The following is a 26,403-nucleotide window of genomic DNA, read 5'->3' as shown; positions in this document are numbered from 1 at the left end:
CCTGTGGGGGACCTGGTGGGACTTCGTACTTTGACTTCTTCATCTGAACCAAAACCTAAAAACTGTTCATCCTGCAATGAGAAAGTGGATGGAAATTTGAAGATGTGAATATGAACATGAAAACGAGCTTCACTATGATCAAAGCATGAAAGGATTCTAGAGGATTTTCCCTCCCCAAGTAACATAGTGGCATTTGTTCTTCTAGCAAACTATCACCAAAAAGGAAATACAGCTTTTATATATACATATAAAGCAGGTATAGTTTACAGTTATGGAATGATCAAAAAGAGTTATGGGGAAACAAAGGACAAGTATATACAGAAACAAACCCATAATGCATAAAATCTACTGCTCGTATCAAACCACAAAGGTCTACTCTTATAAGCTACTACATAAGCCACCCTGAAGACATACTCCAGCAAAAGAAGTGTTTCCATGTTTATTGTTCTAGTACGAATGTAGACTAACTTCCTCCAAACTCATTTAAAAGCCTCTCTAGATGAGTAGCATCGTCTGAGGTCTATAATTCTGCGCGAGCATCCCAGAGCTCAAGCAAGACCTCAGGGCTCGCTCTGGTCCCTTTCTGACAGCTTGCCACCCGCTCCCACGAGACCCCACAACGACGCTTACGGCGTCTGGAAGGAAAACGCGTGATTTCGGGGCCTCTTTTGACCCTACACAGATCAGCACGCCTTCAGATGAATCCCACCCCATCAGCTCCATCACGCAACAACCTCTATGCCTGGCTAAGGAACAAGTTAAAGTAGACTAAAGCTAACAATGGGAAGCCACAGCCATCCTGAAGATGCAGGCATCATTCATACACCCCAAGAGCCGCAGCCTGTCATAGCACTGAATGTCTAGAAACACTGTAAACCAGTATGGTGGCAGAACAAGCTTTTTCTCAGAGGCACCAAAGATTGTTTCCTCTCCTATGGTTCCCAGCAAAGTCACCACCAAAAATAAGAGCGTTTCTTGCAAAGGGACCACAACCTTTACTGATTGTTATATTTCATAAAATAATGAGATGATTAGTAGCCATGAAGGTAACATTATGGAACGCCAAGGTCAATTTTCTTAAAAATGGACTCTTCGTTACAGTAAAGGTGGGTTTTGCTGGTGGGTTTGGTTCGGTTTTTTGTTTGGTTTTGTTTTTTTAATTCACTTTAGACTTTGTCTTTAGGACAGATGAAAAGCTGATTTCCATTGTAAAGCTTTTCCCTCTGACACAGGCATGACATTAAAGACACTGTCCACATTAAGATGGCTTTTTTCAGGGAGTATGCAAAAACGTCAATCCTATTCCTCTGCCACCAAAATTTGTGACACATTTTTGGTTTTATGTTGTTCCAGCTTTCCTAGTCCCCTTTCACCTCAAGTATTTAGTTTCCCCTGAACTTTAGAAACAGAGATGTCACTTGTTGCTTGCTTCTTTAAACTGCTGTGCAACCTGGCTGCATGCTAGAAAGTAACTGTGCATTTTCTGTAACAATGTGAGTCTGCAAAGAGCTTTGAGAACAGGGAGCACTACAAAAACAGTATCCTGAAAGTAAAAAAGTGCAACACTGTGAATAGGAGAAGGCAAGCCATGCAAATAAGTAACACCATTTCCTAATGCAGCTTAGGCCTGAGAAAAGACTTTTGTCAAAACCCTCTTTCCCGCCTTGTGCTTCCTACATGAAATTTCTAATTCATCTACTTACAGGACTGACCACAAAGAAAGTCTCAGCTACTGAAACCACAGTTCAGTTTTAAAGAAATTAAACCATGCGCACCGAGACCTGTACGTGTGTCTACAGGAAAGTCGCGATGTGATAAAAAGCAGCAAGGCTTAAAGCAAACTGTTTCCCAAAATTTTTCTGCTTGGTTTCTGTTTAATGAGCCTCAGTATAAAACAACTCAGAGTAAATATTCTGAACAGAGGACCATTCGGGTTTTCAACACAGATAATGCTCTAGCGAGTCAAATACTATACATGCACACTTAGGATGCAGTTCATAACTGCTGTAAGCAAATATTGCCTGCACGTTGCCAGAGAGGGGGATAGCTCTGACCTTCCTCACATCCCTGCTGTCTATCTGCTCTTTGCAGTTGCAGCAGTGATGCTGAGAAAAAAACAGAAAAAGCAATGATAAAGCAACGTAAAAGAAACAAAATTACGCCAAAACGCCTTGTTTCTACCCGAGGAACCTTGCATCGTGCAGATCCCCCCTCCCGAGATCTGTTCCTGAAAGGGAAAAGCTACCACGTCTCAACTTTAATCCTACAGCAACAAAAACGGGAGGGAGGAAGGCTGCAGAAGCGCCCGGCTGCCCGCTCACAGCACTGCGGATCAATGGCCCCGTCACGCCTGCCTGCCACTCCCCGAGCACGTGGGCTCCCTGCAAGATGTAAACACTGCTGCGCGGGCACTGCCGTCGCAGGGACGGACGCGTGCCCAGCGGAAAGGCTTGTTAACAGGCAAATGCGGGCTGAAACGGTCTGAACCCCCAGAATGCAAGCAGGAAAATAACGAGCTACCTACAAGCAGCCAGGTTTAGAAGGGCAAAGGGAACAGCTGCTCACCCCACGCGATTTCTTCTTCGTTAGCCTACCAAAAATTGAGATCTGCAGCACGTTCGAACACATGATCATGAGCACACAGAGTACGCTGAGTATGGAGAAAGGCCAAATAACGCTGACTTTTGCATGTATGAGCACTTCTCTCCCAAGGAAACAAGTGCTGCAAGCAGAAGACTCTTACGGCACGTATACAGCCCCTCAGAGGAGAATCCTATAGACTGCTTGGGGAAAGAGAGACAGTCGTGATTTCCTTCCACAAAACAATTCATTTCCAAGTCTCCCAGCAAGAACTGACAAGCTCCCCAGTGCTTCATTCATTTGCTGCGCGGGAAGGGCTCTGAGCAAGGAGCTGCAGCCCGAGAAGCACGCCCCAACAGACACAGAGCCCTCGCTACGGCAGTGCCGTGCTGACCTAAGCAGCTCTAAGGACTAGTCACATTTCTAACAGACCACTTAAAACACTCATCAAACAAATTATTTTCAGGGAGAGTAACAGACGCAAAAGAATTACTCACGTGATTGAATTAGAGACCATCCCTGCCCTGAGAGGCAAGGCAGTTCAGTGCAATCTAAAATAACACCTTACGCTAAAATCAGTTCCTGGCGCTCGACTTACACGTGAATGAAATGCTCGTTGTTGGCCAACTACTGCCAGCCTCAGGTAAGAAAGGAAGAGATGCATCTAATATCAAATACAGTCTCACGCAGTTGCAAATAAAACAAATAAAGTCTTGACTTGCATCTGCCTCCAAGTTCACGGGGCTGCAATGAATGTTTTCTTCATTTTATTATTCTGGGTCCTACAATCATTATTTTATCTGTGGCGACTGAATCAGTACTTTCTCTGTTTTTGACAATTGCCTGTCATAATCCACAAGTGGAACCTGCATTATTTTTAAACTGAGTGCCATTACCTTGCTTTTCCGATGGGATACAGTAATTCTGGCTTCAGCCCAGTATCCTGGGAACAATCATTTTTCCTCACTTCCTACCAAGCAGTCACCAGAAACATCTATGATAAAAAGGCTCTCTCCACAAAAATCATTGCTTTGGCTTCATTTACGACTACAAGTAGCGTGACCAATATGTCACTCACATTTGTTTGGTGATGTTCACGACTATTATTGACCTCACGATGGCCGTTCTCACTATCTGAGAAGGTAGCCTTGTAACTAATCGGAGAAAATCAAGGCAGCCATTGAACACCAATACGCGTTTGCCAGACTAAACCATCCAGTTGGCCATCATACGTCAAAACGCAGGTTTGAGGCAAATTAAACAGGAACAGCCTCCCTCCGGTTTTTCAGAAGTGACTATAAAGCACAACAGATGGAGAGTGATTAAAAACCATAACGGTTTTGAATGTGACCTCATTTACCTGAGAAAGAACAATGCAATGCAGAAAAGGTCACTCGGGATTATAAATAAAAGGATGAGGGAAGGCTTGCCTCAAGACTTGAAGCCTAATGAAGCAGGCAAGGAGCGATCTCTCCATGGGCAGCAGAGCTTCCACGTACATCTCCCACGCAAACATTACACTACCCTCGACTGGTTTAAACCTCAAAGCTGTGAGCAGATGAAGAAAGGCTTTTCCTGAAGTAACTTACCAGCTACTACAGGAACAGAAAAGTTGCAAGCAAATGTCTATTACAACCTTCTTGAGCAAAAGTGCTTTCCAAAGAATTTCCAGCTAAGGATCTCGGAGGAAAACCCACCTTCAGAATGAGAAACTATCCCGAAGGTACTGACTGATGTTCCGATCTCTGCCCGAGGAATAATAGTATGACCCGTATCACTAAGGATCCATAAAGTTGCACGGGACTGTCATCAAAGCTGTCAGAAGCACTAAACCAGCAATGCAGCTGTTTCAATCGGTTCTGGAAAAGGTTTATTTAATTTTACAATAGAGCTATCTGAACAATGCTTTACTTCCCTCCCTGTTCACCATCTTGGTTTTGGCCCCAATTATACAGCACCTCATCTTCTTGGAAAGAGATAAGCTATTTTTAGAGGATCATTCAGAAGCCTGCTTAGTAACTACAGCACAATATCTAACAGACAACTCTGCTTTCAGCAGAGTAAACATCCTCAGAAGTTGGCAATAAGTAACCCCAAGATAAATGCTGGGTGCACTCTGCGCTCGTGTCGGGAGCAGAGTCATCCGGGAGTTCAAGGAGATGCTTCCCAAGCGATTACTTACGATGCAATGCCACTAATAAGCGGCAGAGCACTTGGGGTTACTGTTATGTACTGACTCGGCTGACGGTCCACTCGCCCTTTCATTCTTTAATTAGATGAAAGCCCTGAATGAGTGTGATGCACAGGCTCTGCTGGGGCTTCGCCTCGAAACAGCATGGAACTACACAGCATGTCCCGAGAGCACAGGACAGCTCTTGACCTCCACACGACAACCCCCAAACTGGAACAATGGGAAGATACAGTCTTGCAGCTGTACCCTCGGCAATCAACCACAACAATACAACCGTGATTAGGGCTGCAGCTTCCAGAGTCCCTCAGATTACACCCAATTTCAGAATTAGAAAGAGCAAGCCACTTTTTATGGGGCTCAAGCATGGAGAGCACCCATTCTGACGGCACTACCGAGCACACAGATCGGTCTGGCCAGCTTGCTAGAAGGAAAATGAGAATATTCAGTGTTAGGAGGTAACAATACAGCCAGTCTCTTGCTATTTGGCCAAACCGCGAGCGGCAGAACAGTCTAATGTACAGCAGCAGCCCACCAACAAAACACTATTGGTCCCTGCTTTCCACAGAGTCCTGGTTCCATCCTGGATGAGAAATTCCGATTTACAATTTCCACTCTGAGCAAAGAGGGGGATGGCTTTTAGAGGACCTGAAACAGTCTCATTCTGGTCGCAACAAGCTTTCAGTACCACCTCCAAGGAAAAGGGTCAGCCAAACTATTACCTAGAAAGATTTAGCTTGCGCCTGGTGAGAGAAAAGCGAGACCAAAGCCTCCCGGACCACATCTAAGAGACCACTGGCAACACACTGCTTCTGGCAAGCGAAATCTCTCTCTCTCTCTCTCTCAGTTCCATAATGGATCTTTAGAAAGCAATGCTTCAGCTGGACTTGGACAACCGAGAAAAGGAAAGAATTCTAGAGCTTGTTGTTAAATAAAAGCAGACGGAACTAGCAAAGCTGCCCAACGCACCAAAGCAGTGGGTTGCAAAACTTCAGATACTTCAGCACGCACACGGCTAGGCTCTAAAGTTGCTGTATCGATGCTTTAAAAAAAGTCTTCAGCAGTGGCAAACTCATCTTTCGTTCCCAAAGAAACATGCACCCCCCGACAAAGCACGAAGTGTTACTAAAGTCCAATTATGACTTGTAGCTTGACTCAGGGGAGGGAACAGCTCACCCCTCTACAGGACTTTTGTGGTATCCCTTTACCTTAAGGTCTGAGAATTCACTTGCTGTCAGTGCACAAGACTGAACTGAGAGGGGACTGACCATAATGAACTGCAATACTCTCAGTGAAAAACAAGATTATCAAAACCCCAGAGGCTTGTGTTGCCTGGTCACCTAGCTAAAAGTATTTAATTGCCAGAGAAGCTCACATTTGAGTAGTTCACAAGAGCTCACATTCTTTGCCAAAGTCATCCTCAGTGGCCACCAATGCTGGAGAGAGATGCAAGAGGCAGCATCTCACCAGTGACTCCTTTTGTCTGCCCTTTACCAATACTTCACAGCAAAACAGCCTGAACTACTTAAGAGATCGGAGGGGATGAGGATGCCTTCCAACAAATGCCAGATACAGTGTCCTCAGGTAGCCTACAGGACAGGTGAAGAGGAGGAGACAAACCTTTGCTGTTTTGGGACCGGAACAAAGTCCCTCTACCGGAAGGCTCCCTCTCTGAAGGCAGGTTACCCGTGTTTCTGTTCACTGAAACCAAATATGACTGAAACCTGAACAAAATGCCTCCCTGCCACAGTTTTACTTCACGTAAGACAGTCAGTCCCTTTTGCCGTTTGATTGTCGCTGGTTAAAAGCGGGTACAGGCAGCAAGTTTTGGCATCACAGCTGGAAAACCTGCAGCAAGCGCGTTCCCTCGCACGCAGTCACGAGAGAAAAGTGTTGTTACCCGCTCGCTGGTGGAAGCCATCGGCACCGTTCCACGTGCACTCAACAGGTCAGGAGGATGCAGCCTCAGCAGGGATGCGCTCAGAAGCCAGTTTAAAGAGGGCAAGAAGTGAACCACTGACTCAGAAACACTGCTGCGAGAGTCTGTCCTGTGAGTTTTCCAGCTGAAGGAAGTGCAACATCGAAAAGCCCCCAGAGCAAACTGGTCATTGTGAATTGCTGCTGCTTCTGAAACCACCTTACCTACCTACCCCTCACTACCACCAGTGAGAGGAGCAACACCACCTTCCATCGAGAACCGCTTCTCATGGGGAACCCCAAATTCCTTTCTGCCAAAAAGCTTCACAAAACCGCTCCTCTGAGGGTTTCGAGTATCATGTGACGCCGACCGAATCGTGGAGACGGAGAACTCACCAGGATGGTTAAAACATGTACTTGTATTTTCACACTTCTGAGAAAGGAGGGCTCAAGTCTTCAGAAAGGAGAAAAAGCACGAAGAAGCCCTCCATCTCTCGGGCCACGATCTGTATCATCCTCACCACGCGTCTCTTGTTTTACAATACCTACAAGCAACTATCTCCCCATGTGTGCACAGTAATCACGTTACCAGTAACAGGCAGGGCTCTACACCTCTACCTCACAGATTAAACACCCAGGCAGTTTTACAGCGACCGTTCGACATAACACTAGGAGAGGAAATTTTGAGGCAGACAGAATTTTAATGCCCGTGAAGGAAAGAAATTATCTGCACTTCCAGCTCAGGCGTGACCGTGGCAGCAGTATGGAAGCCACTCCTCCCTCCCAGCACATGGATCTAGTACCATTTCAAAACAAGCCAGCCACTGGTGAACATCTACAACTGTAAGATTTACCTCATAAAAAATTATGATCCATGTATAATTACAGCAGCACTACTAGAGACACCCATCATCAGCACTACGTTCCATTTCAAACCTCAAGTTTCTACAACTTTCAAGCTGACGCAGATTTATGGCGTAAACCGTTAACGTGCATCCAACACGCTCTAAACTTTTACGTTCCAAAGCTTCAATTAAACTTCAGGGATGGGGAGAAAGCTCTGAACTGACAGGCCTAGCAGATATTTAACAACTACGCACAAACTTCTTTTATACCAAATATCGACGTAACGAACCAAGGAAACGCAACCGAATGTCCCTTATTACTAAAGTACCACTCACATCAAGCGGAAAGGATAACACACGGTACAAATGCCACCGTTTTCAACCAGTTATAGCTTTGCTGTGCGAAAAGTTCTCCCCCCTCCCCCACCCCCATGTCTTGCGGTGCCAAAATCAAGTATCATAATGTTGCTCCCTTAAAGTGAGCCGGTTTCAGGACAAGTCAGCGAAACTCAGAGCTGTGGTAGAAGTCAAGGATTTGTACAAAGTCACCAGAAATGCTCCCCAGAATTCAGGTACCTTTTAGATGAGAAATAAAACCTGTTACACGCCACAAAACGGCCAAGGAGACAAGGGAAAGACTGAGCATAATACTTGCTCTGAAGTTCTTTGTTACATCAAATTTTGAGGCCAACCCACAATTTCAACAGGTACTTACACAAGCGAACACCGGAATGCAGCATGCCACTAAGATGTCAAAAAAATAAGCATGCAGAGCAGAAGTCGTACGTAAAAAGATTACACAGCTTCTTCACCTGATCACCATAGGCTCCTGAACTCAAAGCAACAAGTCAAGAGTTTACTCCGGATGCAGAATGCCAACTCAGCTGAAGATTGCAACTGGCTTGATTCAGGGAAGACCCTCAAGCTTGCGGAAGAGAACGGTGTGAGTGCCAGGCAGTTATTCAAAGGATACGGCGAGCTGTAGTAAGCAGGGTTCTTCTTGAAGCCCCTTTATCTAGAAGAACATCTCCACCCAAAGCGGGGTACCGCACGGGCACCAGAACTTGACCGTTTCAGCACCAACACAGAGCCACCCTCTCCTCTAAACAGACCAGGAGTGGCACCCACACGGTGATTTCCTAGGCTCTTTTCACATCCCCCACTCCCACCCTTCAGCAGAGAACTCGTACCGCAGGAAAGACGAGCTTGTCCTACAACTTCTGGTGACCGGCAGCGGTGGTGTGATCTTCACTATATCACATACAGAGTAAGTCACCGGTCAGGAGAACTAGGTCCTTCAATGCAAAAATGCTTTGTTTCTCAAGCATCACCGAAGGGAAGAAAGCACCTCGGTGAGCTGACTAAATCTGAATACTTGGGAGTATCTGCTCGCCGAGAGTGCCTGAGAATGCAGGCACAGGTTGCAAATTTAGAGTGAGGAAAAGCACCCTGGGTCTACCCCTTCCCTGCTCACGACTGGACAGGTGAATCTCAATCTCCAGACACCAAGCCACAGAGAATTTTTATCATTACTTTCCACTGTATGCAATGCTACTAGAGAGAAGTTTTTAGTAGCTAGATGGAAACCTGACATGAGAAGTAAAACTCCTAAGATCCAGGAGACACTATCTTCATCAGCTGCTAGCAACGAGAACGCGTCCGAGTTACCTTGATTTACAGCAAAGATGCCCTAAAAGCCAAACTCACAAAGATCTTTCAAAGATTGTTTTAGAATTTTTTTGAGGCGCAAAAATATACTTTAAGATGACTGGAATAAAAAGAAAACCCAGCATCATCTTAGAAAAAAAGAAAAGAAACAAAGCAACTCGCCTCCCCCCACATAAAAACCTCCAGAGTTGTTAAGTCTGTGGTCAGGTTGGTTAGCCAGATTTCAGTCATTTCTGCCACTGAACTAGCGCTAGTGAGGTATTAACTGCTTTCAAGTAGACCCGGTAAATTCCATTGAACCTAGTCTATTGCAAACAGAAAAATGTACGAGTATCCTAAACCACAGCCCTTAAGAGACATGAAATAAAAGGGATGCTGGCGGGCAGTCCGAGTTAAAACCCAAAGTGCCATACTGGTGAGGTTAAGAGCGTTTCCATGCTCAGCTCCGTGTGTGCAAACACGACCTCGTTCCTCCCCGCACCGCAGCCTGCTAGAGCTGGAACTCTACAGCCCAGGAATTACTCTAGCTCAGCTGCGAGTGACTAGCTCCACTTCACGGCGCCCAACAGAAAACACCAACACCAAGCCGGAAAGACTGTATTTTTATGTGTTTTAATAAACTCTGATATGGCCAGCGATGGAAGAGCAAAGCAATTGCTCTTTAAATAGGCAAAATATAGACAAAGATATGCTCACCCACTCCGCAGCTGACAATCTGCCTGTAGAAGAAGAGACAGAACCAGCCTTTCAAAAAAATTAAGCATTTCTGCTACAAAGGACCTGGGGAATTTTCTTGCTGGCGCAAGGACGTAGCTAACAAGTGATGCAAAACAAGAACTGGGGGAAAAGAACGCTGCAGCTTGTAGTAACTAACACACCCCCATCATGTCTTCCCTGTTCTGTCAATAGGTGGGTTGTTGTCAGACTCTTGCTCTGGCTGCCTTCGAAAGGCTTCAAAAAAAAAAAAAAAAAAAAAAAAAAAGAAGGCAGGAAGAAGAGCAAGTCAAAAAAAAAAAAGGAAAAAAAAAAAAGAAGGCAGCACTCTGGGTGCCAGCGAACCGCGCTCGCACCGGGCCCCGCTGCCCCGGGGTCTGGCTTAGCATCTAGGGCGGCGAAGGGAAGGAGGGCCGGTGCGCGACACCCACGGCGGGGCGCGCAGGAGGGGCCGATACCCCGGCTCCCCGCCTCGGCCCCCTCCGAGCCCCCGCTCCCGGAGAAGGGCGCGTTACCCCGCAGAGCATCCTCCGCAACGGGGAGAAACGCGAGCCCGGCCCCGCGCCCCGGTTCGCCATCCCCGCCGCGGGGAGAGGAGCCGCCGCCGCCCTCCCCGGCCCCATCCTACCTCCCGGTGGCGGGGAGCAGGCTCCTCACCCCCGCGGAGGGCGCGGGAGCGGCGGGAGGAGGATAATGGAGGCGGCGGCGGGGAGGACACACCGACGGCAAGTCGCGTGCGCGGGGAGGGACCGCGCGGCGCGGAGGCGGAGGGCGGCCGGCACCCACCCGCCCGCCGCGCCGGGCTCCCCGCCGCGAACACCCCCACCCCCCCCCCACCCACCCACCCCGCTCCCCTCCCCGCGGGCAGGCGGCGGCGGCCCGGCGGCGGGGCGCGCCCTTTGTGCGGGGAGCGGGAGCGGCGGCGCGGGCCCCGCGGGCGCGGTAGGTGTGTCCGGGCGGCGCGGGCAGGGGGTGTGCGGGCAGGGGGTGTGCCGCCCGCCGGGGCGGAGCGGGGATGCTGCGGGCCGGGACCCGCGGGCCGCGCCGCGCCCTCCCTCCCTCCCCGCCGCCCCCCCCCCCCTTCTTCCCCCCCCTCGCGCCCCGCCGCCCCTCCTCACCTCTCCGCTACCCGCTTCGGCGCCGCAGGCCGCGCGGAACCGCCGCAGGTTGATGCCGATGGCGGCCGAGACCTGAAGCGCCGCGTCGAAGCCGGGTCCCACCCCGGCCGCGGGGCCCCCGGAGCCGCCGGAGCCCGGCGCTGCCCCGCCTCCCCCGCTTCCCGCCGCCCCGCCGGAGCACGGGCCGCCGCGCTCCCCCTCGCCCGCCGCCGCCGGCGCCGCCGCCGGCTCGGCGGCTCGCAGGCTCCGCACGGCCGGCACCCGCAGCCGGGACCCCCCCAGCCCCCGGCGGCCCCAGCCGCCGCTGCCGGGCCGGGCAGGGAAGCGCCACCGACCGCTGTGCGCCATCTTTACTGTGAGGCGACGAGCCAGAGAGCGGGGCCGGGCCGCGCCCCGCGCCCTGGATATCGCTTCGGCAGCCCGCAGAGGTCCTGCATAACAGCAAGCCCGATGCAGGTTGCGGGGCACCGCCATCCCGCCGCCCGGGCACCTGGGTAAGCCATGCGCGACAGATGCTAGGCCGGCATAACGCTGGGCGATATGCAGGGCCCTGGGCCCGAGCCCCAGCGCGGCCCGCCGCCCTGGATAGCGCAGCCTTCCGCCGCCGCGGCCCCGGATAACTCGGAGGGCCATGCAGGCGCGGGGCACGTCGCGCGAGGGCCCCAGAACCTGGCTGCCGCATAATCGGGCCACAAGCAGCCCGCATAACCGCGACGGCAATACCGAGCGAGCGCGCGAGCCGCCGGCGCCCGGGACCGCGCATACAGCATAGTCCGCCCCGCCGGCCCCCTCCATAGCTCCAGGCCGTATGCGGGGCGCGGGGCGCCGCTCGGCGCGGCCCCGGGCCCGGCATGGGGAGCGAGACGCGGGCGGGCGCCCCGCATACCGGCGGCGCGCAGCCAGGGCGCGGGGCCCGGCGGCGAGGCGAGGCGGGAGGGCGGCGAGGCGGGCCGGGCCTGCGGCGGGGACCGCCTGACAGAGCCCCTCAGCCGCTGGCGGGGCGCCCGGCACCCCCACAGGGGACACCCACCCCCGCCCTGCTCCGCCAGGCTCCCTCCGGCTGCACCCACCCTTCTCCCGGGCCGGTGCGGAGCTCAGGGCCTGCCCTTCCCCTCCACGTCCCCGTCCGCCTCCTACCTGCACCCCCTCGCCCCGTTTGCCTACCGGGCTGGGTCAGCGTCCCGCCAGGTGCCATGTCCAGGAAGAAGGTAACGGCGATGGCACTAGGCCAAGCAGCTCCCTCCGGTCCCCGGTGTCACTCGCGCCTGCAGGCTTGCCTCCATCTTGCGCGGTGCAGCAAGAACGGGGTTAAAAATCCAACAAGTGCCCGTTGCCTTCCCTGAGAAAAACAACACTGCAAACACAGGAGCATCAGTCATAAAACCCTTCTATTTGGGGAACAGAAATACCCGTTTCCTTTAAAGCTCATCAACCGAAGGGAGGGAGTGACTGAGGAGGAGGGAAAAAGGCTGTTTGCCCCTTACAGAAGCAACTGAACAACGTCCGTAATGTTACAGAGAACAGAAAAGCTTCTGGAGCCCATCGTGTTTGCAGATGCCGCTTCTGCTTAGTTCACACTAGATGCGCCGCCGGGGAGGGGGGTTGGTTCTGCTTTGTGAGCAGGGCTAGGGTGGCTTCTCACGCGGACTTCCAGGGAGGACAACTAAAATTAGATGGTTTCTGTGTCTCTAGGGAGCGTGAAAGGGACTGGAGCGTCTCCAAGCTCTCCCCTGCTACGCTAGTCAAGTTTAATCCAATCCTCCCAACGCAGAGAGTGTGACAGCCCCCGCGACCCGGCACTGGCGTGCGAGCTTTGGCACGGGGCCCCGCTCCCGAGCGCCCGCCCTGAGAGAGCAGTACGTGCAGGTAGGAACAAGTCACACAGGGCGGGCAGGCCTTTGAGTGCGATCAGGCAGACTTGCTCTCTCAGGGAGGTTCTCTTGGGTCCAGAAACCTTCTGCAAATCAAGGTCACGCTTTAAATCCCCTGTGTGACCTCTCTTGTCTGTCTCTTATTAAGGAATACATGCTGCAGACCCCCACTGAGGGGCCCAGGGGGGTTCCCCTCACTGGTATTTATCTGCTGGTTTATGAAGGCAGGAGGGAAGAGCTCCCAGGGAGAGGCAGTTTTCGGGGCCGTTGTTCACCCTCACCGGCACGTGCACCCGCCGCTCAGCCAGGGCGTTTGGCTGCAGCCCTGGTTAGGTTTGCCGGTGCCCTTTGCAAGAACGTGTCAAAGTGCTTGGCAGCACAGAGGAGCACCCAGCAAGCCACAGGTATAAAAGAGCTTCTCCAGGACCTCTGCGGCCACTGATGACCTTCCGGTCACCGAACAGGAAGCGTGTGAGCTCACCTGTGCTACCCGTCAGGAATCCAAGAGGCTTCTCGCTGGGATGAAGCATTGAGGAGGTCGGCTGTGCTGCAGGGAGGAGAGAAATCGCCGTGCTACTGGCGCAGCTGCCCCAGAGACATTGGGGTCACTCGGGGCAGCCAAGCTGGGGGGGGCTGCGGGTTCACCGGGGAGCCGAACACAAGGCCCAGAGGAGCAAAGGAGCAGCTGATACGGTGACAGTATCAACGAGAAGCAATACTGACCAGGAACCATCTTCTAAGACAATAAAAACAGTTAGGTCCTACCCCAACAGGACTGCTTGGCTTCAGAGAACTCCTTCTACCATTATTTTCTGAACTCGCGTTCGAGTGTGGGTGACCTCACCAGGTTTTTGTATGCACCTCTATATAAAACCTTGTGGAAAACGAGCAAGCTTGTGGATTTCCAGACAGCCTGCACCTCCAGCCAGTGGCGAGCTAAGATGACGCGTACAGCAAAGCTCCGCTTACCTTCAAAGTTTTCCACTCAACAAGCCACACCCCAAACCAGCAAAAGCGCGTGGAACACTGCTACATCCTCTACGACATAAGCCACGGCAGAGAGCTTTTGGGAGCGTAAATAAAGTACCGGCATTTCTTTTTGGTTCCCGCTTGCCGATGTGAAATACATTCAGAAAGAAATGAAAGCATTTGCACTCTCGGTTCGAACCCGGGGCTCTCGCACCTCCCCTAACGCTGTAGCCAAGGTGCGGTGGCTGTCCAAAGAACGAGCCCGGGTGTGGCAACGGACGATGGCGTCAAAGCGCCGCCTCAGGGGACCGGCCTTCAGGCTCCCCTCCCAGGAGCCGACCTCCACTGCCAGCAGCGCAACCGGGTCGGGGCCAGGTTCGCGCCCCAACCGCCACAAAAGACCACGACAGCTCGACATCGGTTCCTGGCTTTATTGTCACAGACCCCTGTTACAGACTCGGGACCCACGGCGTTACTGAGGGTGAGCCTTCAGACGTTGTACCCGATCAGGCCGCCCTTGCCTATGATCTCCCCGATGTAAAACCACATCAGCACCTCCGTGGCCACCAGACCGTTCCTCAGCGCTTCCTGAAAGAAAAAAACAAACAAAACAAAAAAGCCACTGGTTAGACTGTCAGCTCCTGCTACAGCTTCTCTCCTCGCTCCTGTAATCGAGCTCCACATACGACTAGCAAAGCAGTGAACCAATTCGCAAGGCAATGGTTTAAGAAAAGAAAAATAATTAAAAGTGCAACGGGGTGTTTCTCGTGTTGAGCCACCCCCCAACAAACTACGCTGTTAAGGTGGTTCCAAAACGCTGGGTACAGCCTCAGTAGTAGAATAGTCAGCAGGACCTGAAAAGGCTGCAGAGCTCGCCTACTCCTCGGCTTATCCAGGAAAAAGTGGGTAAATTTTTGTAAATGTATAACATTTTGAAAGCCTGGCACCAAAGGAAACGCATCTTTGGAGCGCAGGCAACAGAAACCCAGTGCAGCGCGCATCGATTCTAGTGGGCAGATTCGCAGGGAGCGCCGTGGGGATTCGCTGCTACACGGAGGAGGAGGAGGAGGAAAGCAGCCTGACCCGGGTTCTCTTTGCGGGGAGCAGAAAAACCTCAGGAAACAAAAAAAAAAAAAAATCAGAGCACTGGGGCAATGGGACACCTCTCGGGTCACCGTGACGTGCCAAAGAGCCTCCGAGCCAATTTTGGGCAGAAAACGCCTGGGCAGGGTTAGGGGCAGGGAGACCGTGCCTGGAACGAGCGCCGCGCACCCCGGGCCCCTCCGCTCCCACCGTCCCGCCGTTACCTTGACGGTGAGCTGCGCCAGGCGGCCGGTCTGGAAGCTCCTGACCATGGCCTTCATGCTGTCGATGGCCCGGGGGATCTCGGCGGGGGTCGGCGGGGCCAGCTCTACCTTGGCGTAGTACCAGAACGTGGCCAAACGGGGCTTCGAGTACGCCACGGCGGCTGCCGGGAAAGGGAAGGGAAAGGCGTTTTCCCAACGGCGGACGCCCGCGGGGCCTCCCCGGACTCGTTCCTCGCCGCCCCCCTCCCTCCCCCGCCGCCCCCCGGGCCCGTCCCTTCCCCAGCCCCCTCCGCCCGGCCGGAGCCCCGCTCACCGCTGAGAAGCTGCGGCCCGCGGGTGGCGATGCGCTGCGCCAGCCTCTGCGCGGCCTGCGCCATGTTGCGGGGCCCGAGCTGAATGTCACCCCGCCGCCGCCGCCGCCGCTGCTACTGCCGCCGCCTGCGCCGCGAGGACCTCGCCGCCGCCGCTGCCCGAGCGCCGCCTGCCTCCCCAGCGCCCGGCAGGCATCTGCCGCGGGCAGCCCGCAGCGAGGACCCCCGGCCGGAGCCGCGGGTTCGAGACCCGGCGCGGCCGCATCCCGGCCCACCGGGGAAGCGTCGCACTCAAAGCAAAGAGGCTTTTCTACAGCTTGGGGCTCCCAACAGCTTGCCGGAGCTCCACCGCTCATCCGTATATTTAATTTCCACCGCCTTGCCGTTCCCAGAGATCCTCTGGAAGAGAAACTCCGCTACACCACCGGCACGCGCAAGTAGCACAACCATCCCCCTCCAGCCCGTGCCCGCGTCTAACCCTGGGAGCGGCTGTGGGTGCGGAGGCACCGCTTTCCCGCGGAACACACGGCTACAGAGGTTAAACACAGCAACAGAACAGAGGGAGGTTTTTGGTGTCGCTAGAAGAGAACATGGCCAAACACAAAGAATGAGTAAGAGAGGGCCAGGGTGAGGGGGGGGGGGGCAGGCCACGCAGGAGGGGCTGCAGTCTTCCCCTGAGGCAGAGGCTCAAAGCTGTAGGGCAGTGGAAAGTCTTAGTATTAAAGAGCAAGTCTCAAGAGGAAAAGAGAGAACAAGGGAGGGAAGGGAAGGTCCTAGGAGAGACTCTGGAGGCGCTGGCAATGCACTAAACACGGTCTTGATTAAGGTGGCGAGTTGCACAGATGTTCTGGAGCTTCAGCCGCTACCCCTGCAAGGCGTTTATCTCGCCAGTGATTGTAGGCCTAGGGGTGAGATCCTGGTTTTCAGTTCAGCGTGTCCTTCAGCTCCTCCTTCTGCTTTTTCCTCTCCGCCAGCCACCGCTGGATCTTCTCTTTCAGCTCCGTGTTTGGTCTGATCTGGTCCATAGTGAGGGGGCTCCGATTGAAAGGATCTGTCTGGTCGCTGAAAGACAAAGCATCGAGAGGATTATTTGGATGGCCCCGGCACTAGAAATAAGAAATAAAAAAAAAAAAAAAAAAAGAGGAAGAGAGGCCAGGAAGAGGGGCACAATCTTCCAGCTGTTGAGTGAAGTGGACGCACCGAGACCAGGCATGGTCGGATAAGGGGAACAGATCCCCAAAAACCGTCAAGGTGCGAGGCTCATGCTGCGTACCTGAGGAGGTGCCGGGCTATGGTCGACCGGTCCACGGTGACGCGAGAGGAGGGCAGTATCACAGGGTCTGACATCAGAGTGCTCATGATCGGATCCAGGAATTCATCGCAGGCATCCGCATACGTCTCCTCCTCCTGCTGCTGGCGGTCTGCAAGAGACTGGTGGGCACGCGCGGCCTTTAGAGACTCGGTCTCATGGTTCTTTTGGAGCAAAAACCAGGTTTGCTCCTAACTGATAGCTAAGGTATTTACAGGTCCGTGCTGGCAGAGAGCCCTCCCAGCCACCCCACCTGAGCCACAGATGGAGCCCCGCTCCCAGAAATCCAGCTCCACAGGAAAGACACAGCGATATGCAGATGGAAAAGGATGCCAGGAACCAGTTCCACCTTTTTTTTTTTTTTTGTGAGCTTAAATTCACTCTGGTTCTCACCTTGATCCTCTCAGCCAGGTTACTGAAAGACACTATCATGTTGCCAGGCTTGTTGATTTTCTTCAGAACCCGAACGGTCTGGGCAAAGAGTGTCGGTGAATAGGAGCGGCCGTCCTTGGGCACCGTGGCACAGAAGTTTTCTTCATCCCTGGAGCACAGGTTAAAAGAGAGCAAAGGTTTAAGAATCCACATTTGTCGGGCTGTGAAACACAGTCCCCACAACAGCTGCAAAGCACTCAAAGCTAGACAAAAGCTTTTCTCCCAGGTCCTCCCCAGAGTGACCCGCAGTCCCCTACCCGAGGTTTAGGTAGATGGTACAGATGTCAGACACGAGCTGCTGCGGCTTGAAGTCAAACTCGCTGAAGTCCTTGACTTTCAAAGCACCCATTTTAGGCCCAACCAGGTGCTGCAGGAAGTAGTTGAGCATGGAGATGATGCGCTCGGCAAGGAAAGGATGGACAAACAAGGACTTAATTTCTGGAACAGAAACCAACAGTTGCCTGAGCTTCACAGCAATCCCGTCCTGCTATGACCACCCGGAAACCAGGCAGGGCCCTTCCCCGGGTCCCAGCAGGCAGGAGGGGTTGCTCTCCCTACCTGAGGTCAGGAAGGCCAGGGTGCCGATGGTTTCGTTTGACATGATGTTGTGGAAACGCGCTAGCTGGCCAAACATCTGCAGGCTTGACTCCTTCTCGCGGCGAGCCTCCTGGGACAGGCTGTCCCACTCGCCGCGGTCCTTCTCAATCTGCTGAACTTTAATCTTACTGAGGTACTGCAACAAGAGGGCAGGGAAACGTCTGGGGCAACAGGTGGGCAAACGGGCAGCGACAACTAAGCCAAAGCTGCGCTGCGCTAGATGTTCGAAACCAGACGGGCAACATCCACATCGCCTGTCTCATCTGCCGGCCCTCCGACAACCGATTCTATCGCAGATAAAAGCTCCCCAAAAAAGCCCTTTCTAGAAGCAACGGGCAGCGCTGACAAGCGCGGAGAGGCAGTCACCACATACCAGGGACGCGAGTTCACCTGGAGCTCTCCTTGTAAAGCCAAAGGACAACTGCCTGGAGACAGAAGGCCCTTGCAAGGCTAAAACACCCGCGGAAAGGCCGAGGGGATTTGATCGGCATCACACCCAGCCATCTTCAGGGGAGCAAGAACCGTTGCTTACGCGATGCCGTCAGCATGCGCGCTTGGCCCTACCTGTATGGCTTCATCCAACAGGAAAATGGCATCGTTCATGAGCAAATTAAGGAAGCGCAAGAAGAGAGGGGGGTTCATGGCCTCCAGGTTCTCTGAGGCGTAATCAGCCAGAGCCTGCGAGGAAGGAGAGAACAGTGAATGCCGCGGCCCGGTCCCAATGGCAGGACATGCAGAGCTGCAGGCATGCGCTTACGTACGTGCCTCTTGCCTCACCTTTATGCTCTGCCGGTAGGAATCGGTGCCCCACATGTACCTCAGGATGGGATACATGGGTCGGCGGTAGTTAAACTTCTGCTCAAACTGGTGCGGGTCACCTAGGCGTTAGCAAAAGCGAGAGCATTTCAAGTGGGCAGTGGGCATAGGCAGGGGCTGTTAATTCCTCTTCGGTTTGTTTGAACTGAAACAACCGCTCCCGTGCAGGTCAGCAAAACCTGTCACCAATTTCCAAGCAGTACAAGAGATCCTGCAGTGGAAGAGGACGGGCAAGGACCCATAACAACCACTGCCGAGCTGAACAGCTGGAGCTCCAGAGGTTATCCTTTCTAGATATGCAGTTCTGCATGAGCCAGAGGGTGGGAAAGACCAACGCTTTCCTGGAATGCTGCCTGCCTAACACAGCGAGCGGCTTAACGAAGCGCAAACGGATTCATTTGTTTTCGCCACGTACTTTGAACCCTGGAGACATTCCCCCCTGCAGACGTTACAGACAACTCTTCCCCTTACGCAGCACTCACCAGTAAACTCGATATCCACAAAGACTTTGATAAGTGCCTCGGCAAGGTGGGCGGCGTTTTGGTAAGAGCAGAACACTCGCTTGCGATGAAACACACTCGAGACGAGCGGGTTCTGGGCCTGATCTAAGTGAGGCATCACCGCTTCTAACACTTCTGCCAGCTTGGCTCGTAGATGAGGGTTTTTCATCCTGCAGGAGAAAACAACGCAGCAAGTCCTCATAATATGACCAAAACATGCATTTAGGCACCAAATCCCCTTGCACAAAGCCCGTGTCCTTTGGGCAGGGCTGTGTTCACTGTGCCTGCTGTGGGCAGAATTTAGCTTTTCCAGTGAGATCAAACTGCTCGTGGATATCTAAACCGAACCCCAAGACGCCACTGACAGTTTCCACTTGCTTGTTTCCCCTCTGGGTGCTCTGCACATAGGCACACGGGGCTCACACCCAGGGCTGTACGTACCTCTCCACGTCACCCATGAAAACAGTAATAAAGTGAAGGATGTGCTCCAGAGAATCGGCGGAAGTCTCCAAGATGTCGTCAGCGAAACGCCGCAAGAAAATGAAGAAATCACCCAGATTATCGGCAAAGAATTCTGCAAACAGAGATCGCACGTGAGTTCCTCCAAGAGCAGCTCCTTTTGCCCTTTTCTAGCCTCCTGTGCACTCTCCCCTCATCGCCCCGATGATAGTTTTGGGAAATAACAAGCTGTATCGGAACACCGTGCTCGCGAAGGATGCCCGGCCCGATGAAGTTTGTAACACGCAGGATTCGCTTCACCACTCTCAGAAGTCGGGTCACTTACAGGGCGAAACCCAGCGGCCGTGTGGCCGATCGTATGCGCTGTTAGACAAAAAAACTCCAGGGAAGAGAATCTCTGGACGACAGAAACCGCAAGGAGGGTTCTGCGCGTAGGGAGAATAGTAAATCAATGCAGCATTTGGCAAAACTTTGTGAGCAGGCCGTGAGAGGGATCTTTAAAAAGTCAGCAGCGTCAATACCCTAAGCATGCCACCTCGGGGAACCCCAAACTTTCAAGTGACCCTCTTCAGAAAGAATATTCTATGCAAAGAAAGACGCTCTCAGTTGTGGCGCTGTGTCCTGCCCTGGACATACAAGCACTTCCTCGGACAGCTCTCCCAGCGCTTGTCCAGGCAGTACCATGATTACAGCTGCATGCGTGCAATACTCTGAACACGGAAATGACGCCCGTTGCTTTGGATGGGTAATTGCAGCAGGCAGACAGACAGACCGACCCAGCGGCAGGATGAGAAGCTTCACCTGGCACGTAGGCCAACGCGCTGTTTTCCACCTCTGGCAGGGGGAAGCTCAGCTCCAGCGGCTCCGTCCCGTGGTTCCCCACGGCCAGCTGCACCAGCAGAACTGCCATGGACACCTGCAGATTCAGGCAGTTCTGCAGCATCTGCGGCTCCGTCATCGCCGTCTTGGTGGAGAGATAGATGGTCATCAGGCGCTCAAACTGCTCCCTGAGGCTGTCGGCAGCGGGGCTGGAGCTCTGCTGAGCTTCTCGCCAGGCCACTTGCAGGCGGTGAAGGCTTTGGTTTATCTTTACCATCTGGTCGTGCAACCTACCAGGGAAACAAGGCGAGGGGGTGATGAGACCTATAGATGTTCAGAGTGCCTAAGCTATACGTAAGCTAGCACGCGCTTTCGTCCCGTTCAAACCATTTCCCGTGGATAATCTGTCTGGGGAGGGCCGGTGACGGGAAGCCTTCGGAGAAACGCAAGGCAGGGCTTGGGAGGACACTGGACCCCGCTGAGGAGCTGCGGCGGCCTGCAAAGTGGTCTGGTAAGGCCCTCAGCAGTGAGCTGGTGCAGCTGCGAACCCCCTTAGCTGACCAAGGTCAGGGATCCGGCAAGCCCGGGAGATGCCTGCGAGGTGACATTTTCAGTTTCCCAGCAACAAGCCACTTGCATAACTTTTTCGCCTATTTCTATATTTAGAGAATAAACCAGAAGGGGACGGTGCTTGGATCAGTGGTGACCTCACAGTATCCAGGCAACGGTTTGCAGAGGGAAGCTGAGAAAAATAGTGCGTCTGGTGTCCGGAAAATCCTTTCCTGGAAACGGACAGCTACCTCGCGTTTCTGCTTCATGCACAAACAATCTGTTTACTGGGGCGGTTCAGAGCGCTCGCAGCGGGCAGGAGCTCTGCCGCCGAGATGCCTTCTAGTAGAGAAGCGAGATGCCAGCAGCTCGCTCCCGCGAGGAGAGGGGGGGAACCGCGCGACCCAGGGACACCCAGCGCTTGGCTGTCACGTTTCTATAAATAACACGGAGCCCATAAGACTGTTAGCCTTGACCGCGAGCAACAGCGAAGAGAGTCTCTTTCCAAAATCAGTCAGCCCGAGGCAAGGCCTTAGGGACACAGAGCGGTTACCTGTGAAACCCCAGGTGAAGGGTGTACTGCGTGAGGACCAGGTTTTCCGTCACCAGGTTGTAGCTGTTTGCAAACTCCGGCTCTTGCTCGCTCAGGGCAGGTATCAAGCACGTTTCTTTTTCCAAGCCTGGAACAAAAACCATCTCTCAAGTCCTCCCCCAGCAGCGCTGGTGAGGGGAGGCCTCGAAAAGGCCCCCATGGAAGACAAAACAACCGCTGATGATGCTAGGCAGCGTTTTATTTGCATTTGGCTCTCCCCCTGCTCCCCCCCCGCAGTCGCTCCTTTAACTCTGCCGTAACGGCAGGCATCACGAGGCTGCTAAGGACCCGAGGAGATGCCCTTTCTCCTTCTCTTGCTCCCCTGAGGTTCGGGGGTACCTTTCATATGTACGTTTTTACTCCTCCTCTCCTCTTCGTTCAGCTCCTTCAGGGCACAGTAGGTGGGGTTGAAGGTTAGCAGCCTAGGAGATTTTGGTTTGCAGAAAGGCTGGCACAGCTTCAGGAGGGCAGCTCCCAAGTTGAGGAAGAAGGCATCTGAGGCATACATCTGGAAGAAGATCTCCGGCATCTGGTTAGCCCAAATTTTGGTGCGGCCTGCGTTCGCGTGGAGGCAGTTTCCCAGCCAGGAGAGAATCTTGTGCTTCGTCTCTGGAGATAACTGCAACAGGTTCTTCAGCATCTGGTAGATCTTCTCGTGGAACTGGGCCATAAACTGTGACAGGGAACAGAGGGAGTCATGGGTGGGAATCGCTCTTTTGCTCTCAGAGCCCTCCCGGCTCCTGAGCCCATCCTGCTCTTCAAGGGCAGGGCTTCCAAAGCCAATCACAGCCAGGCCACCTCTATTAATTGCCCGCCAGACACACACGTTACGAGCGGGCCAAGTCCCAAGGCCAGCAGCAAAGAACAATCAGGGATGTATTCAAAAGCATAGTCAAGAGCAAGTTGTTTCTGCGGGGAGTAAAACCAACGTTCTTTACGGGGTTTTGGCGGCAATAGTGACCCTCGAAAGAACAGGTGACTGGGAAGGCCCCTCTCCATGACCCCTCCTGCTGTATTTATATCTCGCTCCTGCGTTTAGATCCCGCTTTCTGGTGCTTCCCTCCTCCTGAAACGATCCCGAAGATCCTCCTAGCACCACTCCTCCAAGGAGGGAAGCTGTTTGCTTTCACAATGAGAGAGAATGCTGCTGGTCACTTTCTCTGCTGGGGAGTCAATTACCTTTTTAATTACAGGACAGATACCACAAACTATTTCCTGGAGGTTACATCGCCTAAGGTAGATTACCTTCGCATAGCGCCTCGAGTTACGGTGCCGGTATCTGTTCCACAAGTACCACAGCTCAAACAACTACTCTGACAAAACACGACTTGCTCGACACAAAGACTTTGGTCTTACGCCAACCCGAGGAAGCGAGCGAAACCGTTTGCTGGAGAATCCAAAGCAGTTTTGTGACTAGCTTCGCCACAAGTCAGACTATTAGAAGAGCCAGCAGTGGAACTCGAGTCCTGATATGGTGCCTCAAACCCTCAGGCAGAGAGAGAGAGACCACTAAAACCCAGGGGGAAGCAGCACTGCTGTGCTTCAGCCCACCTGATGGATGTTGGATTCTTGCACTTTGATCTCTTGCGGGCTGGACCGGGATGGATTCAGAAAATAGCCATGGTTCTCCACGATGCCAGGGGTCTTTAACAAGCAGGAGATGTTTAAAATGGCACCCAGCAAAGTCTTCTGGTACATCTGTCCGTTGCTGGGATCCTTGGGCTGGATGTAGCCTGCAAAAACCTGGGGAACACAGCAGGATGTGCCGGCGGTTGTACGAAACCCCCCACAAATGGATAGGTTTGGGAGAGACTATCAGAAAGGAGAGGAGTAAGGTTCAACCTTGACAGCTCGGGTCCTATAAACGCGTTTTGTAAGGCCGGGGTGGGGGGGGCACCCACCTTTGCTATGTCCTTCTGCTTTGTGAAGTAGAGGAGCACGTCGAGGTAAGTGTACAGCAGGATCTGGCAGAGGTCGAGGTCCTTGATTCTGCCCAAGAGGATGTCAAACACCGGAACCATGACCTCCCCGAAGGTCCGCACCTCCTCGTCCATCGTTAAGGCTTCTATGACCTCCTCGAGAAACTCGGTCATGTCTTCAAAGTCTAGCAGGGGAAGCAAGGCTGTTAGTCACAACACTCCGAGCAGCCGAACCTCAGCGTGTGTATAAACCTAAACGCGGCCCTCCCTGCTTTTAATGACGAGGGGAGCCAAAGCTTCGCCCGTGTCCGGGACGCTCTTCCCGCAAGTTTTAAGGCAGAGGGCAGCCTCGCAGCACTAATCAAGAGGCACGAGGCAGCCGGACTTACGCGCCCCTCTCAGCGCCTCCAGCATCAGGTCCACCAGCTGCTCGTAGACGTTCTGGTTGACGTAAATCTCTGGGGTGAGGAGGACAGTGCGAGTGTTTGACACGGTCAGGTTCCGGCAGCGCACGGCGAAGGGCAGCAGGTTCTCTGGGACCTTCGTTATCTGCGCAAGGAGAATGAGACAGAGTTGGGGCCCCGGCATCCGCTTCCAACCGTTAAAACCTCAGCTCGGTCACCTCGGACTAGAAAATGGGGTGACAGAGCTGCCTTCTTCCTCCCGAAGCCCCCACCCACCTCTTCTCTTGCCCTCTGGGAACAGGCGTAGAGGTAGCGCAGAATCTGCCTCTCCCCGGCGTCCCGGTCGGCAGAGAGGTTCTGCATGCTGGTGGAGGTCATGTAAATCAGGTGGTTTCCGGGCTCCTGCAGCAGCAAGCGGGTGAACAGGGCCTAGACACCAGCAAAGACAGATGGAAAGTGAAATGGCCTCGGCAGAGAGACAATCCCTCCAGAAGAAGAAGCGTCATATCACCGCAGGCTAAGTTAGTTCTGCCCGGAAGAGCACTCTCTGTCCCTCGTCGAGTGACACGGCACTACAGCATAAACCCTCAGGCTTGCTCCTTAGCTGAACAATTTCTCTGGCCCCCTTTAAAGAGCAAGAGCAGCCCTAACAGAAGTTATTTTCACTGAACCCCCCCACCAGGAATGACTAACTCGTGCGTAAATGAAGCTCAGCAGGAACGCCAATCACAAAGTTTTGTTCGGCAGAGCAAGAGGCAGCACGCTGCCCCGCTGCCAGTGGCATTTGCCTCCCACAACCGCACGCAAGTCTTCCCCCACACCCCGTCCAGGCCGAGCGTGTTCCCTTCCCCGCCCCCAGCCGATCTGCACAGCAACAAACTCCCGCAGCCTCCAGGAAGAGGGGCCTCAAGCAGCAAATTCTAAACCTTTCTCAGCCCAAAAACCCTGTGGCTGTTTCCAGTGGAGCCGCAACCAGCAGCTACGGCAAACAGACTGTGTTCAGGATGCGTCCCACGTGCCTTGCGAGGCAATAAGTTCAGTTCCTGTGGCTAAAGCAAGCAGAATATCCACGGCCCCAGGCGGGCGGCCATACCTGCTCGACGTTGTCCATGTCCAGCCAGTCCTGGTCATCCAGGTCCGCGGCCATTTCTTCCAGATAGACGCAGCGTGCCGGGATCCCGTTCCCACTCTTCATGCTGGGGTCGCCTGGAAAAAACGCAGAGTGACCCGTTTCACCTGAACTGACAGAGAACACGCCTACAGGCGGTGAAACCCGCGGGCAGGTCCCTCTCCCAGCTCTCCCCATCAATTTCGGGCGGATCCGGCAAGCTCTGCTCAGCACCAGGGAGTTTCCCCGGCCCATAACCCCCTGCCCCAGCCACCCCCCCCCCCCCCGGCACGATAAGGAGCATTCCCAGCGCTCACTGTTGTCGAGGGTGATGAGGAAAATCCTCTGGATCATGTGGTTGATGTTGAGCTGCTCGCAGAGCTCCCGCTGCGAGCGGAAGGAGCGGCTGATCTCGGCCACCGAGTAGTCGCAGTCGTCCAGGCTCTCGGAGATGCTGTTATCGGAATCATCTTGGCTGACCGAAGTCTCATCACCTGCAAAACGGAGCTCCTCAGCGTCCCGGCGCGGGGGTGGGGGGAAGCTTCGCCTCCGCCGGCGGCACCGGCGTCCGCATCCCCTCCCTTTCCCCACCTGTCAGCTGCCGCAGCTGCTGCTGCTGCTGCTTCTGGACGGCGGCGAAGTGCTTGGCGTCGGCGATGGAGCCGAAGAGGGCGGCGAAGGGGTTGCTGGAGATGCTGTTGTTATTCTCCTGGTCGGTCATCTCCCCTCAGGGCCGCGCCATGCGGGGGGGGCCGGGGCAGGGCTGCGGGGAGAGCGGCCGTCAGGGTCCGAACGCGCCCGACAGCGCTGCCCGGGCTCCGATCCGCTCCCCCGGGCTCGGCCCGCTCCGTGAGAGGGCGCCGGTCGGTGCCGCGGCCCGCCGGGAGCTTACCGGGCCCGGCGCGCTCTCCTCCTCCGCTGCCGCCAACCGCCAGACAACACTAGCGCGTCACCTCGTCGCACGACAATAGACGTCACCGCGGCGCGCCGGAAACTGGGCGGCCGCGAGGCAAGCGCTTTTGAAGAACGGCGCGGGGTGGGGCTGAGTAGCTGGTGGGCGGCGGCCGCCCCCTGGCGGCGCGGAGGAGCGAGTGCCCCTGCGGGGACACGGACACACGGACACGGGCAGCAGAGTCCTGAGCGTGTTTGCGTGCCGTGAAACGCTAAACCCCGGCGTGATAGCCGAGTTGGCGTTTGTCAGTCGCGCGGCGACCGGGATTTGAATATCAATGGCATGCAAATCACCTAATTAATATGCAAAACGAGTCAAATGACACGCAAATAAGGCGATTAATATGCAAATTGGAGCGTGTCTCATTTGCATATCCAAACACCTGTTTGCAGTTGCATAAAAGTACTAAAGCATGAATAGAGATTTTTTTTTTTTTTGGTGGAGGTGCGCGAGGTTTTG

General features: G+C 53.9%; 3 protein-coding genes and 1 long non-coding RNA gene across 7 annotated transcripts in view; 1 reads left to right on the top strand and 3 right to left on the bottom strand.

The window, feature by feature from the left end:
* KMT2A (lysine methyltransferase 2A) overlaps positions 1-11,506 on the bottom strand; it is a 44,445-nt gene extending 32,939 nt beyond the window's left edge. For 3 of the 4 annotated variants that reach the window (XM_054803394.1, XM_054803395.1, XM_054803396.1), the window contains exons 1-2: positions 11,031-11,506; positions 2-71 (exon numbers count right to left, since the gene is read on the bottom strand). In XM_054803394.1, the coding sequence (XP_054659369.1) occupies positions 2-71; positions 11,031-11,504 (544 nt within the window). In that variant the 5' untranslated portion in view covers positions 11,505-11,506. The remainder of the gene's footprint in view (position 1; positions 72-11,030) is intronic. The other variant, XM_054803393.1, reaches the window with a different exon arrangement.
* On the top strand, positions 11,404-15,022 carry LOC129196254 (uncharacterized). The gene is made up of 2 exons (XR_008574118.1): positions 11,404-11,524; positions 12,723-15,022. It is a non-coding gene; the product is annotated as an uncharacterized LOC129196254 (long non-coding RNA).
* Positions 14,288-15,656, bottom strand: ATP5MG (ATP synthase membrane subunit g). Its single transcript, XM_054803444.1, has 3 exons — positions 15,491-15,656; positions 15,178-15,338; positions 14,288-14,458 (listed from the first exon to the last, which is right to left on the bottom strand). Exons 1-3 carry the CDS (start codon positions 15,552-15,554, stop codon positions 14,360-14,362), a joined length of 324 nt encoding a protein of 107 aa, XP_054659419.1. The 5' UTR covers positions 15,555-15,656; the 3' UTR covers positions 14,288-14,359.
* A 138-nt stretch (positions 15,657-15,794) lies between these two features.
* UBE4A (ubiquitination factor E4A) lies at positions 15,795-25,963 on the bottom strand. Its single transcript, XM_054803412.1, has 20 exons — positions 25,885-25,963; positions 25,584-25,755; positions 25,310-25,486; positions 24,978-25,090; positions 24,161-24,313; positions 23,870-24,029; positions 23,463-23,665; positions 23,113-23,304; positions 21,901-22,234; positions 21,523-21,649; positions 20,403-20,710; positions 19,584-19,716; positions 19,125-19,312; positions 18,604-18,704; positions 18,391-18,504; positions 17,788-17,962; positions 17,487-17,667; positions 17,191-17,338; positions 16,762-16,919; positions 15,795-16,550 (listed from the first exon to the last, which is right to left on the bottom strand). Exons 2-20 carry the CDS (start codon positions 25,711-25,713, stop codon positions 16,412-16,414), a joined length of 3,234 nt encoding a protein of 1,077 aa, XP_054659387.1. The 5' UTR covers positions 25,714-25,755; positions 25,885-25,963; the 3' UTR covers positions 15,795-16,411.
* Between the last annotated feature and the right edge of the window lie 440 nt (positions 25,964-26,403).

This window comes from Grus americana, chromosome 24 (genome assembly GCF_028858705.1).
Source record: "Grus americana isolate bGruAme1 chromosome 24, bGruAme1.mat, whole genome shotgun sequence".
NCBI classification, from domain to species: Eukaryota; Metazoa; Chordata; class Aves; order Gruiformes; family Gruidae; genus Grus; species Grus americana.
This window is presented reverse-complemented; position numbering and strand designations above follow the sequence as displayed.

Coding starts and splice junctions, on each gene's coding strand:
- ATP5MG (XM_054803444.1), bottom strand. CDS start 15,554: ATGGCGCAGGCCGCGCAGAGGCTGGCGCAGCGCATCGCCACCCGCGGG. Junction 15,339..15,490: donor CGGGCCGCAGCTTCTCAGCG/GTGAGCGGGGCT, acceptor CTTTCCCGGCAG/CCGCCGTGGCGTACTCGAAG. Junction 14,459..15,177: donor TGGCGCAGCTCACCGTCAAG/GTAACGGCGGGA, acceptor TTTTTCTTTCAG/GAAGCGCTGAGGAACGGTCT.
- UBE4A (XM_054803412.1), bottom strand. CDS start 25,713: ATGACCGACCAGGAGAATAACAACAGCATCTCCAGCAACCCCTTCGCC. Junction 16,920..17,190: donor ACCTGGCTGAGAGGATCAAG/GTGAGAACCAGA, acceptor CGTGCCCACCAG/TCTCTTGCAGACCGCCAGCA. Junction 16,551..16,761: donor ATAGCCCGGCACCTCCTCAG/GTACGCAGCATG, acceptor TTTGTCTTTCAG/CGACCAGACAGATCCTTTCA.